At 42.0% G+C, this 13,317-nt stretch overlaps 6 protein-coding genes across 6 annotated transcripts; all 6 read left to right on the forward strand.

The window, feature by feature from the left end:
• The first annotated feature begins 711 nt into the window (after window positions 1-711).
• On the forward strand, window positions 712-1,862 carry BDB00DRAFT_833168 (uncharacterized protein). The gene has a single exon (XM_053124254.1). The coding sequence runs from the start codon at window positions 813-815 to the stop codon at window positions 1,770-1,772; it is 960 nt and encodes a 319-aa protein (XP_052977596.1). The 5' UTR covers window positions 712-812; the 3' UTR covers window positions 1,773-1,862.
• Window positions 1,863-2,587: 725 nt separating this feature from the next.
• Window positions 2,588-3,727, forward strand: BDB00DRAFT_883834 (Alpha/Beta hydrolase protein; the record flags this gene model as incomplete). The annotated part of the gene is made up of 2 exons (XM_053128269.1): window positions 2,588-2,702; window positions 2,802-3,727. 2 exons carry the CDS (start codon window positions 2,588-2,590, stop codon window positions 3,725-3,727), a joined length of 1,041 nt encoding a protein of 346 aa, XP_052977597.1.
• Window positions 3,728-3,843: 116 nt separating this feature from the next.
• On the forward strand, window positions 3,844-6,439 carry BDB00DRAFT_833172 (beta-lactamase-like protein). Its single transcript, XM_053124255.1, has 6 exons — window positions 3,844-4,059; window positions 4,176-4,404; window positions 4,499-4,539; window positions 4,663-4,787; window positions 4,876-5,262; window positions 5,394-6,439. Exons 1-6 carry the CDS (start codon window positions 3,957-3,959, stop codon window positions 6,309-6,311), a joined length of 1,803 nt encoding a protein of 600 aa, XP_052977598.1. The 5' UTR covers window positions 3,844-3,956; the 3' UTR covers window positions 6,312-6,439.
• Window positions 6,400-6,993, forward strand: BDB00DRAFT_491960 (uncharacterized protein). Its single transcript, XM_053117581.1, has one exon. The coding sequence runs from the start codon at window positions 6,488-6,490 to the stop codon at window positions 6,863-6,865; it is 378 nt and encodes a 125-aa protein (XP_052977599.1). The 5' UTR covers window positions 6,400-6,487; the 3' UTR covers window positions 6,866-6,993.
• Window positions 6,994-7,149: 156 nt separating this feature from the next.
• BDB00DRAFT_833177 (autophagy-related protein 17) lies at window positions 7,150-9,346 on the forward strand. Its single transcript, XM_053124256.1, has 10 exons — window positions 7,150-7,448; window positions 7,557-7,754; window positions 7,852-8,069; window positions 8,158-8,198; window positions 8,275-8,353; window positions 8,419-8,554; window positions 8,641-8,708; window positions 8,805-8,929; window positions 9,013-9,089; window positions 9,170-9,346. The coding sequence occupies exons 1-10, from the start codon at window positions 7,209-7,211 to the stop codon at window positions 9,320-9,322; spliced, it is 1,335 nt and encodes a 444-aa protein (XP_052977600.1). The 5' UTR covers window positions 7,150-7,208; the 3' UTR covers window positions 9,323-9,346.
• A 519-nt stretch (window positions 9,347-9,865) lies between these two features.
• BDB00DRAFT_833180 (uncharacterized protein) lies at window positions 9,866-11,860 on the forward strand. Its single transcript, XM_053124257.1, has 8 exons — window positions 9,866-9,888; window positions 9,981-10,100; window positions 10,211-10,296; window positions 10,373-10,433; window positions 10,509-10,576; window positions 10,701-11,150; window positions 11,263-11,509; window positions 11,604-11,860. Exons 1-7 carry the CDS (start codon window positions 9,885-9,887, stop codon window positions 11,476-11,478), a joined length of 1,005 nt encoding a protein of 334 aa, XP_052977601.1. The 5' UTR covers window positions 9,866-9,884; the 3' UTR covers window positions 11,479-11,509; window positions 11,604-11,860.
• Window positions 11,861-13,317: the final 1,457 nt, after the last annotated feature.

A 13,317-nucleotide genomic window follows, 5' to 3' on the forward strand; every position in this document is an offset into this window, starting at 1 on the left:
TACACATTTTTTATGTGCGTAAGCGCACCATTTAAAAATAGTATGACTTGAAAGGTAAATATGGAAGAGGCACAGTTCCAGTGTAACTCAAGTGCTTGAATAAAAACGGAGTAAGATGATCACCCTGCCAACGTTGCAATTAAGCAAGTGAAAAAAAAGAAGAAGACAGAATATGACTATAAACACTGGGTTCACTCACAAACGCGCGGGGTCATGCTAAACCCAAAATGCATATATCCTTAAGTTTAAGTTTCCCCAGGGTCATCGGACAGGCAGCTTAAAGAAAAAGTACCCGCACAGAAAAAGGGTATAAGAGTTAAAGATACATGGAGATTAGAGTTCTTATCTATTGCTGAAAGCTAAAATTAACCATTGGTGAAAACATACACTTCTTGTGTTGTTGTTGTTCTCATCTCGCGTGTCGTTGTACGATGAGAGACTACGTATCACAAACTGTGCGGTCTATTGAGAAAGGCTGAAGGCTTCGATTTTAGTAAGAGCTATGTATCATAACGAATTTAAACGAATCAAAGGAGCTTGGGGCGGGGGGGGGGGTTGGAGAGGAAAAGGAGGGGAAGAAGGGCGGGGAGATGTTTTTCTCATGAAAAGGTTTGTGCTATGTACCATAAAGGGGCATAATCCAAAAAGTCCGTCAAGTCAATAGGCTAAAAGGCATTTAATAAAAGCGCATGATTCTCAACCGCTGCGTTTCTGGCTGCACCCTTTCTCTCTCTTTTCCTCTCTCCCTCTCTCTATAATTCATTTATACAATACTATTACTCCTAGTACTCACTAAGTGATATAATTACAGTATGCGCGTCTTACCACGAGGCAGTACATCGCTACTCAAGTTGCCACCCAAGGTGTCACCCAATACGACAATAGTCGCTAATAGTAAACAGGATGCAAGCATGTCCGCAGCTGACAAGGCAGCAGCAAGATCAGTGGTTGCGAAACTCTCAATTGAGATACTTCCGGACGAAATGATCACGCATATACTCCTCTATCTCTGCACTGATCTCAGGACACTGTGTGCTGTTGCCAAGACGTCATCACGGTTACGACGGCTTTCCATGGATGTTGTAAGGGTGTACTTTCTGCCCAACATTAAATTGATGACCGTCATCGATCAAGAAGGACGACGCAAGAACACTACGCAATACGTTTTTGATATGTTAGACGATGCTACCATGGAGGCGCGGTTCAAGCCAGTTAGAACTTCACCACAACGCTATCGTAACGACAATTATGCCGCTTCTCCTACACTGCATCGGCTTTCTTTGAGCGACGCTAACGATTATCCAACAATGGTATCGCCGCAGCCAACGTCAACATCATCATTAATCGTTGAACCTTCAGCAATTGCACTAAAACAGAACGCCCATAATGTCACGAACAATTCAAGGCGCCAACCATCTTGGCATACCCTCGATAGTATCACTAGCAATAGCAATAATGATAGCAGCAATATGACAACTACTCTCATCACCATCGAAACAGGGCGACAAAAACACTTGCAGATATCTAAACTTGGACCGTTTAGTGCATGTTCCAATAGCTCATTGTGGCAATTGGAGTACATGGTCAGCACAGATCACTCCGCCTTAATGTCAGCTGAAGATACTGGGCTTGAGCGGTTCGTAACACCATTGTTTGTCAAAGCGCATCTCTCACTCTTTAAACGGAGGCAAAGAGGACAGAACGGGGCAACGAATAGCAAGGCCTTCTTACAATGGTTCAAGAAGAAACGATTACCTTCCTTACCTGTTTAACCACTAGCTATTACACTTCTACTACTGCTGCTACTATGCAAATAATAGTAATGACCATAATAAAAAAAAGCAATCTTAGCCTAAACCCTGAAACAGCGTGTTGCCCCTCACTTTAACTTTCGCCTCCCGTCCCCGTATTTTATTTTAGCGTGTTACCAGAATCAGCGAATGGATTGCCAATGCTTCAAATGCTTTGTGACACCCAAAACCCAATTGTGCCCGTGCAACTGACTTTTTCTTTATACACGCTCGATTAAAAATTGTTTCCTTTGATTATCCTTTAATACAGGCCTTTCATACAGAAATTCGACTTCTCTCCTCCAATGAATGGTCATTTCCTCGATCATGATCAATTACCGATGCCTCCACCATCACCTGTCGTCGTCAGCAGCTCATACTCGACTCCTTTACCGAGGAGCAGTAAAAGGAAACCACCACCTACCACAATGAAACGACGGAATCAGGGGTCGTCTATTACAACCACTACGAGCAGTTCTAGCGGTCCATCGTCACCTGAATCAATGGAGCATCCCATTCCATCACTTACGCTTAATCTACAAAAGTCCCCGGAACAATCGTTAAAAGAACTCGTTGCCAGTCCCACCAACTCTTCCGTAGGAGGGAGTAGTAGCAGTAGGGTACCACGAGTGGATATACTTAGAGAACCACGACTACACCAAACGTTTCAGTATTCAGGAACACCGGGTGGCCGGCTGAAACCGCATCGTGTCGGCTTTGCAGAATATGGCGCGGTAGAAACAGGCCATCCTGCGTTCGTTATTGGAGGCCATGGATGCAGTAGACTGGTTGGTGTCATGTTTGAAGAGCTGGCACTGCGACACTCCATACGAATGATATGGCCTGAACGTCCAGGATATGGTTTGAGCGAAGAATGCACAGCACAAGAAATGAGTGCTTTGGATTGGGCAGGTAAGCTCTCACTCAATCGCGAATGGGAAAGGTGGAAGCCATCGTTTTCTTCTCTAATTTCTGAATATATCACTGATTCAATTTTTCTGGAACATGTAGAGGTGGTGGTTCAACTTGCCGATCATCTGGGGATTCGCCGGTTTAGCATCATCGCACAGTCAGTAGGAACTGTATTTGCTATGGCGATCTCGCACAAATACCCAGGCCGTGTTCTGGGTCCACTGTTTCTGATATCACCTTGGGTATCTACCCAGGCAGCTAACACGTTCAAGTGGTCGCGGAGGCTTCCTGCACCCCTTGTCACACGCACAGTATCGCTTGCAATGGATGTAATGTGGATGTTAAACAAAGGAACTGCCATCAGTACAGGCGGTGGTAGCGGAACGCCGTCAGCATCAACACCAGCGACTTCGTCAAGCGACGAAGATGGCAGCGTCTTGTCCGATCCATCACCACGAACGAGCGAAACGACGAGTCCTCAACAACGAACCTTCACTAATATCAACAGCGTTGTCAATGCCAACCCCAGTAACAATACCGTGGATCTTACCGGCATGACACTGCAGGAAGAAGACGAACTGTTAGCATCGCTGGATGAAGAAGACTTTGACCTTCCAACAGATTTCCCTCCGCATCGACCTTTACGACACGCCGTACGTCCTCGACACATATCTCTGTACTTTGCCATGAATAAGCTACGCATGTCCGAACCATACACGCAGGGCCAGGTGTTGGATGTCCTTATTGCCTTGGAAAAGTACCACAACTTTGGTTTCAGCTATTCAGAGATAAAAACGGCGGTTACTGCAGTATGGGGAGACAAGGATGGATTGATACCGTTGAAAGCAATCGACGTGCTGGCCAACGGGTTACGCGATGTGCGGTTCAAGATCCTGGACGGCGAGGGCCATGATCTTGTCTGGAAAGAAGGCGTCATGGAATGGGCTATTAGAGGCATAGCAGAACGATGGCGCGTCCGAAATCAACGATTAACACTGATGAGCAAACTCCAAACCAACTCATAATTTTTTTTCTTATGTATTAATCACACACGCATTTTTTTGTTGTAATTTACGTTTCTTACCATTTAGTTCCAGTAATAATTTTAATACAATACATACCCAACCATCACGCGTTTCACCAAACCCTGTTTTTTGTTTAATTACGCTCTCTCTCCCTCTGCTTGTAAAAAGCGCCTTACAAGTTGCCACGTACTTTCGTTACAAGTGTGGCCTTGATTGACAAGCCCTCATTATGGATTACGATGGCATAATAAGAGAATACCCGGCTATAGCTATTGATCGCTTCACACCGAGAATTGGCGTGAAATACTATTTTCTTACACATGCCCATTCTGGTAAAATCTAAATTATATTCAACGTTTCGAAAGATTGCACAAACGACTTGACCATGTCGTCAATTATAACTCAAACATACAAAAGGCTGGTTTTGGAGTACTCATTTACGATTCAGATCACACACAGGGGCTTCAAGATGTTCATTTCAGGGGCCAAGTTCACTGTTCTGAAGGAACAGCTGTTTTAATGAGACATAAAAAAGTTCGAGGCAAGCCGTATTTCCGACACCTGAAAGGACAATTGACAACACATCCTTTGTTTCAGTCGTTCGTGTTGAACACGGAAGAGCATGGTAGACTTACAGTGACGTTTTATCCATCCAACCATTGTCCCGGCGCTGTCATGTACGTTTCTATTACATCCACCACAAAACATATTCTTCATGTTATCAGCGCATTTCGCATCGTATATATGACCTTATGGTTGTCGACTCAACAGGATCTTACTTGAGGGCAAGAATGGCACAGTACTCCATACTGGTAAAAGAACGATCAAGCAGATGACTAGGTCATCATGTGATAGATATTTTAGATTGATGAGGGAAAAAAAGAAAAGGTGTGCGTGTGAGAATGCTTAATAGTATTCCTTTTGATTATCTCTAGGCGACATGCGTGCCGAAAGCGATCTCTTGCAGACACATCTGACGGAACTTCCGTTAAAGAACGTCAAGCACTTGTACCTGGATACAACATTCTGCACGGACCACCATCGTGAGTTTATCACAAAGGTAAAAAAATTCCGAGTCAGCAGTAGCACAAACAAAATGGCCACTCTACAAAATAATACTTACTGTATACTCTCTGTATAATGTGTAGAAGCAAAGCATTAGCTTGTTATTTGAACTGATCGATAGCTACCCAGGAAATCATCATTTCTTTCTTGATTTTTGGATGTACGGATACGAAGAGGCTTGGTGGAAGATTGCCTCGAGGTACAACACCAAAATTCATGTGTCGGAAGATCGGTACCAGTTGTACTTGGCATTGGATAAACACCTTTTCACAAACATATTGACCACTGATGAAACCACCACCCGCTTCCATTCGTGTCACTGGAAAAAGTCATCCTGTGCCACTCACGGAGCTGATACCATTAATGTACAGGGGCAGCCTATCGTCGGCTGCCGTGCGCGACCATTCGGACCGGATGATTACAAGATGCGGACGGATCTTCCGAAGCATGCCAATATCAAGAAGGAAGTGGTATGAAATGCAATGGGTGTGATTGGGATATCTACCCAGTGTGGTGTGTGTGTCTTTCTGTGCGTGTATCGATATATTGAGATTCTAGTCCGTCTTGGTTGCTTGTTAACATCACTATCTATCTCTTCTAGATCATTCCTTTCTCAATGCACTCTTCAATGTTGGAACTAGTAGATTTCGTCAAGTTTATCGGCCCGAAAAGAGTCACGCCAATAGTGGCACATGGCGTCAAATGGGACGCTACAGCACGTATACTAAAGACATTGAGATCGAACGGTGCATATTTTGAGATGGAGTCAAGCAGTAGTGGCTCCTCATCGTCCTCATTTTCAGTCATCAACAGTTCTGTCGAACACCATCAACTGTCACAGCAGAAAGACTCACTACGATCCAGCGCCTCACATCAACAAAGTTCATTGCAGTCAACCACTGCAGACGAGAACGAGTTACCCGAATCAGAAGGGCCGACCAGCTCGATCGAGAACCAATGTCAAAACATTGTCAACATCTTGGTACGGTCCAAGAGCAGCGATGGTGTCGAACACGATCAAAGTTTGCTCCAAGCAAATAAAACAAATGATTGCGCATCGATGAAACAGCGATTATGCTCGGTGCTTAGTGTTTCGAGCCAATCGAGTTTGGAATTCTTTTCCGGATCTATTCAGCAACTACCAGCCGCATCAGCGGAATCAGCAGCAGCAGTAGCAGCAGCAGAACCAGTAATAGCAACAACACCACCACCAACACAAGCAGAAAAACCTTCAACGAAATACGATCGAGCGGCAGCAAGCTGGCGGGCCAGCATACTCAATCGAAAACGACCACGAAACTCTACACTCGATACGCTATCATGGGACGGCAGCTTCAATTTTGAAGAAATCGATCTGACAGCAGCCTCGGATCGACATGTCCCAAAACGAACTTTATCTCCTATGAATGGAACAACAACTGCATGGCACAAAAACAACAAATTGACTGCTTGCAAACCCGTGGTTGAGCAAAATACGCGGTCTGGAACCACCATTGAAAACCCCATATGCATTGACTAGCTTTTTTACTTGCATGGGTTATAAAAAATCCAAATGGGATCAATCACCTGGCCATCAACTAACCCCTTACCCTTGTCAAGTCTCTTGTACATATCTCTTTTTCTCTCTCATATCCTTTTTACTTGCGTACAACTTTATTATAACTACACACAATAATAATAATCATAAAAGTTAACATGATTTTACGATTGATACTTACATTGACCGTTCTGGCTTCAGCTATAACGGTTGTCTCCGGTCTCGTTCATCTAAGAAAACATCGACATCCAATGAGCCCTGCAAGAGAAGAGCCAACTGTTGTGAGTGCCATGCACCAGCATCGACAACAGGCAGCACAGCAACAAGATGGTGATCATGGCAACATATCCTCCAATCGCCAAGCAGAATTACACAACTTTCGCCATGACGACGCTTGTGGCCAAGCAACGCTTTCATGTATGGCATTTGTCCACGACCAAGTTGGTATGCCAGTTCGCTGTGGCATGCTAAAGAACGCACCTGTTTGTCTTGACGCAGAACATGAATGCACCGCTTTTTGCGATGAGGATGGGTAAGTCGGTAAAATAATAATAAGTAGTAGTGAAACAAAAAACCAAACAAACTGAGGAAAACACATATTATCCCTAGTGGCTCGCGCGTATGTCAATATGCCTTTCCTGAGTGCTGTTCACATAGTCCAAATGGATGTATCACATCTAAACCAAGACATACAAAGTTTTTCCAATTACGAAAAGGACAATAAACTTTTTGTAATCTACTATATGGTCATGTGGTTGGAAGAAAGGGGAAAACCTACTACTTATAGAGAAAGCGGAGCTTGCGCTGCTGCATTACATACCTTTCGCTTACACACGTATACAATAGTTTTCTGAAGGCTGTAATATCAAATCACGGGAAATGGAGCAAGAGCTCATTGAATTGCTGCTTTTTGCTAAAAAGGCGCTTTCGCGGGGTCAAGCCATTTGTGCACAAGCAAACGAACTATCGAACGAATCGGATCAACATGCAGAAATCATTGAGCGAACGTGGCCCAAAATCTTGTTTGTACGAAACCACATTTTGATACAACTGAGCACCCTCGAGCGAATACGTGAGTTTCTCTCTGTCAAGATTGAAGAAGTGCGAAGCTGCATCAAAGTAATTGTCGAACTGTCTACCTGTCTGTTTCAACTACGCATTCAAGCTAGTATTTATTTTGGTTTCAATGTATATATCTAAACGAATCGTATACATGGATATATATAGGATCGGGAAGAAACGTTCGCCAAAGTATCGCTGGATTTACAAAACACATTTCAAGTACTGGAGAAATGTCATATTGACGAAAGCATCTTAAGATATAACAACGAACAAGGCAAGCAGACGACTCTTTTCGACTACATTGATCATCAGTCTGTGCTGGAGCTACAAAAATTGGCAGATGATGAAATTGGAGAAATAGAGGTTAGTTACCCTTTCTTTCTTCGCCCTGATATGACATGATAAGCTTTTTGAGACTGATAATATGTCTGTATGTGTACATATGTGTGTATCAAATTAGAACTTATGCTCATCGCTAATGTCAACTGCGAAAACATTATCCAATACCATATCCGAACTGGCATCATTGCAAGAAGCTGCATTGTCGATCTCATTGGACGAATCAGCTTCCGCCTTTTCGGACGAGAAGGCACAAATCCGAGAAAATATCATTTCGAAAATGGCAGAAATTCTGACAAGTTTAATGTACCATTATGACCAACTGGGTGACGCTACTCGGTAAGCGTGACTTTAGTGATTGAAAGAAGTGGATGGAACTAGAGAAGTCAAAATACGCTAATTAAAGTGTTTTTTCCCTTGGATTTAGGTTATGTCAATCGGATCCAGATGCTCAGTTGGATATTTCCGGTAAGCGCTCGCTATAATCGAGAATTAATATATTTTTTGTATTTGCCATCAGCCTGATCTCACAAACGTTTTGTAGTATTACAAAGAGATCATGATCAAGTACCGGTGATATTGGAAGAACTGGATGAGTCTTTGGATATAGTGGAATCGATCAGGTAACTGACTTGACAATAGCAACATGTTGGGGAGACTTGTTACTGACTCTATCTAAAACATATAGTGAGGAGATGCGAGTACGAATGCAAGTATACTCGTCTGTCCAGGAAGAACTCCTGAAAGTGCTACTACAGCTAGAAAAATTTAGTACACCTGGTGGACAGGCAGATACTATAAGTGAAAAAATGATAAACGCGGAGGTACGGAAAAAGTACACAAGAGAGAGAAAAAAGGAAAACGTGTGGCACTGAACTGAGTATGTCTTCTATTTTGTGGAAACGATTAGGGGGAAATGAAATCTCATGAGCAGAAATTGGCGGCTTTTTTCAAGGAACTGATGTCTCTTGCTGACTGGTAAGATTGTTTGTTTTTGTTTTGTTTTTTAATTTAAATCTTGCTCAATCCCTCGGCAATCACAAGACTGTTGGACTCAGAGTTGGGGAAATCTAGGTATCAAGTATATGCTGCTTCGTATAGTCACCTTGTCCTCGAAATCGAAAGACGAAGAAAGGCAATGGAAAAGCAGGATGAGCTCTATCGAGAACTGATCAAGTCTTTCGAAGACTCTTATGATGGTACTGCATATTCTTTGTAACATAACGATGGTTTTTATGCTTACTTGATGAATTAAAGATCTAACTATAACACAATATTACAGATGAATTACAAGAACGTAATCGATGGTTTGCACAGCATGGAGAATATTTACCTGCCGATTTATGTCAATTTATGATGGTAAAGTGCCCAAACATTGTTAGTTCTAGAAAGTATGATGGTGTAATTAAAATGTTCTGTATCTATGCATGTAATTATAGGACCCACCGTCGCGACTATCTGTACAAATAGATGAACAGCCAAGGAAGCTTCCCGAGCTATCCAAAGCAACCATAAGAAAGGTAAATTTATGTTCAAGTGCTGGGGGAATGAATTTGACATCAAACTCAACGCGAGCAATTTTATGCGCATAACAGGCACTGGCAGATATACACGAACGCGATGCTTCATGAGCATAATACAATGCGAAGAGAGAAAGGGATTCCTCTTAGATAACAATATACACGCATTTATACCCGAAAAACAAGAACAGTAACAACAGCATCGTGTATTTTGTAATGTAAAGCTATTACTGCATGAAAAAAATAGCCTGGATCTGAAATGGAAACTGAAGAGCGGGGTGTTTCCTTTCTTTCTCTTTATTATTTGTTGCACCACTGATGGAACTACCCAAAACGTTTTTATTGAAAACTTCGCGTTGCGATGACATTACCGTCACCATGGACAACGACAAGTCCTGCACACTAAGATACTTGAACCAAGTCGGAGAACTTGCCAATTGGCATGTGTTTCAACAAGACGAAGGCGATGAATGGGATGCAGCTGTCATTGTGCAAGCAATCAAGGCATTGCCTTTTGTCGACGATGTTCAAGTCAACCAAACTAAACGACGACACCAAAAGCGATCCGTTGTTTCACAGGAGGGATGAAACGCGGCAGTTCGGGATCGGATAATAAAAAGGGCTTTTGAGAGAAATGAGTGAGTTAAGACAATCCTAGAACATATATAAAAAGCAGCGAGTGGGACATCAACAGGAATATTTTATTCTCTCAATTCTCATCCACCAAAAGCACAATACATGGCTTCAACCGATATCATCACGGTTCTGTTTACAGGCGATGGTGGACGTATCTCGGCTACTTTCACATGGTGGAATGTCGCTGTAGCAGCTGCATTTATCCTCATCAATGGTAATAACAACGACAGAAACCCGCATTGCACTTTTGTTACCATTCCACGTTTCTGTATATGGTTGTTAATGACAAGCAATAATAAAAATCAAATTGCCGGCCTATATTAGTCTTTATGTCCATGTCGCTGCGGTTAAAGCTCGAAGGTCCATTACTCATCAGCTCGATACGATGTGTTATACAACTTACGCTTATGGTATCTACGACGAGCACTTGCTTGCTAAACACTACGTCCCAAGAAAGCACGCATACTAATGTACTGTGTGGTACAGGGCCTCATTTTGCAGGATGTCTTTCGAGCACAGAATCCATATTACGTTGCATTTATGACAGGTAATAAGCATGGCGAGGCACGCATACTGCAGAGCAAGCGAAGTGACACACTACTAAATCTACTACCAATTATAGCTGTTCTAATACTATTGAGTACGTATGAGACGGTATATGACAAATCGGATCGCACCTGGCATGGAATGGTAAAAGAAAACATAATAACAAACAACCCCTGATACCGCATGATATTACGGAGTAAATACATCATCGTGCTAAAGTCATTTTAAAATAATTATGATGCGCTTTTATGATCATCGCTATATTTAGTTCATGACAGTCCTTGTCAACACTGCATTTTCGACACTTTTGATTGGCATCATTGGCACACGGTGGGCCATGGAAGAAAAGAACTTTTGGGTACCAGAAATCTTTATTCCGACCATTGGTCTATTACTCGGCATTACTACTGGCTCTATGGCTGTCAGCTTAGATAATTGTCTGACCGAGCTGACTGAGAATCAAGGTCGCATTGAGACGTATCTGGCATACGGCGCTACGCGATTTGAGGCCTCGAGATCGATTGCTATTGACGCTGTACGACTAGCGATGTTGCCCACAATTAATCGCATGTCGATCGTTGGTCTCATCACCATACCAGGCACCATGAGTGGTCAAATATTAAACAACGTTCCCATCATGAATGCGGTTCGCTATCAGATAGTCATCTCTTTCATGATATCAGCGAGTTCGGGTATAGCTGTCTTGGGAGTTGTAGCAGTAAGATTTATTTACCAATTTTCTCAAAAAAAGTACAGCGGCTACTTTGTGATGTATACATTATTTTCACTGATTATCTCACTATTCTTGCTTAACATTATGGTACTGATAGATGTGTATGCATGCAATAGTTGATGGGAAACATCGCTTGCGAGCAGAGCGTGTAAACAAAGTCCATATACCTATACTCTACGATATCAAGCGTTTAATTATTGGTGTGTGGAAGAAGGCAACACGTACACTATGTGGTTGTTGTAAAAGATCCTTGAAAAGCGCAGACGACGAACGACGACCATTATTATCCAGCAATCGAGTGGATGAGGATTAGTCTTTAGCAATAACAGCATGGACGACAAAAGGTATGGTATACGAATATTAAATTAACTTACGAATTAGTGAATTTATTTGATGCGCACCAAAATATAGTTGCCCATATTCACATGTATCTATTAGCTGTCACCTGGCTACACAAGGCGAAAGCGATGCACCTCACTTTGATTCCAAGGGTCTGCTGAAAAAACGGAGACTTGAAACGGATGGGAGCAGCTTTATAAGCACCAGATTGCCTTTGTACGTACTGATGTGTGGTTCTTAATAATAACGCATTCAGCTAACAGCATGAAATAGAGTAAAAATGAGCCCATATTAAATTATGTGTAGTACTAAGATAAAATTTGGAACCATATCCTTGATGAAATAAAGATTAAAACTGTCTTGTTTATATGTCATCTAAGAGTATGTAGTACAGCGAACTATCTACCTGTGAAATATGATGCTGAGCGGAGTCGGTTGTATCTTTGGGAAAGGTCAATGAGGCTGAAACCATTTTGTCATCCTTTTGCATACAAGGTGTTGGGCTTGACAAGTGGCGATAAATATGTGTTGTATACTAGAGACCAAACGAGACCATCCACATCGTGCACTATGTTGCTGAAAAGGCCACTACTACATACATAAAAAGAACTTTGTGATAGATAGGATGCCTTATACACGCAAGGATCTTCGCAAAACAACATTATCAACAATAAGGGATTCAACACCACTACAATGGCACTCATACGGTTACTAAGAAATACCTTATTGATGTTTCTTTACAGTATTTATAGAAGCAAGATCTTTTCAAGACTTTATTACATAGACAGAGGATGTATGTAATAAGGAAAAGTAGCAATGGAAAATAGAGTAAACTGAGGAAGCTGCTGCCGAGCCCCCTAAAGCTTACAACTGTCAACGTTCAACCCTCGCTAAGTTTTGGAGCTATCAAACAAAACAAGGGTAGCAGAGAATACTAGTGAAAATTGCTCTCGCTAACTTTCAGCCCTCATTAGCTTTACTTAGATTTTGGGAATTCACACTATAAAATTAACAAGGATCTACTATCTTGGAAAGTACAGGATGACTATGTATGAAAGTATTTAAAAGTGCCAGCCAGCGCAGTAAGACAAAGTTGAAGGACTGTTCATCAGGCGGAATGAAGCCTGTACGAAGTATGTCCTGGATTCACTCTCGCATATTCATAGAACGTGTGCATATTTCATATGGAGAGATACTTTTAATCTAAGCTTGATTTGACCCGCAACTGTACATCATTGGCAGAGCTTCTTAAAATGAAATTAGTACACATACAAAAGGTCGAGTATCCTTATGTACACATTTGATTTTTTTGATAACTCGGGCGGCAATTATGCTTTTGGAAAGTTTGAACAGCTAGCTTTCGGGTTACGATTGGGACGATTATCGTGAAATTTGTCACACTGAACATGAGTCCATCATATAAATAAGTTCATACGATTAGCTCATACCAACTTTAGCTAGCCAGGGGTTAGCTGAACGAAAACGGGAATTCCAACTTTAACAGCAACAGAATAAACAGCAGCATGTGTCCCGTTTTATTGATGCATGTTGTGAATAATTGCTATTTTTCTCCACTTCTAACGATGGCCATAACAATTTCAAGTGAATCGTGTATTTGCAACAATTGCATTATTGACAGGTTAAGGTACGATTTGATATCATGACAGGTCAGATCCCGAACGGTGCATCCTTTATGAACGCAATTGGTTGTCAAAAACCATACCTTTCATGATCTCGCTGGAATTTGGTAACCGCACCCGCGTATGGTTGTAAAATGAGTGTATGTGCTGGTACTACTTTAAGTTGTGTTAAC

Source organism: Zychaea mexicana (assembly GCF_025766255.1).
Source record: "Zychaea mexicana strain RSA 1403 chromosome Unknown BDB00scaffold_59, whole genome shotgun sequence".
In the NCBI taxonomy this organism is placed as follows: Eukaryota; Fungi; Mucoromycota; class Mucoromycetes; order Mucorales; family Lichtheimiaceae; genus Zychaea; species Zychaea mexicana.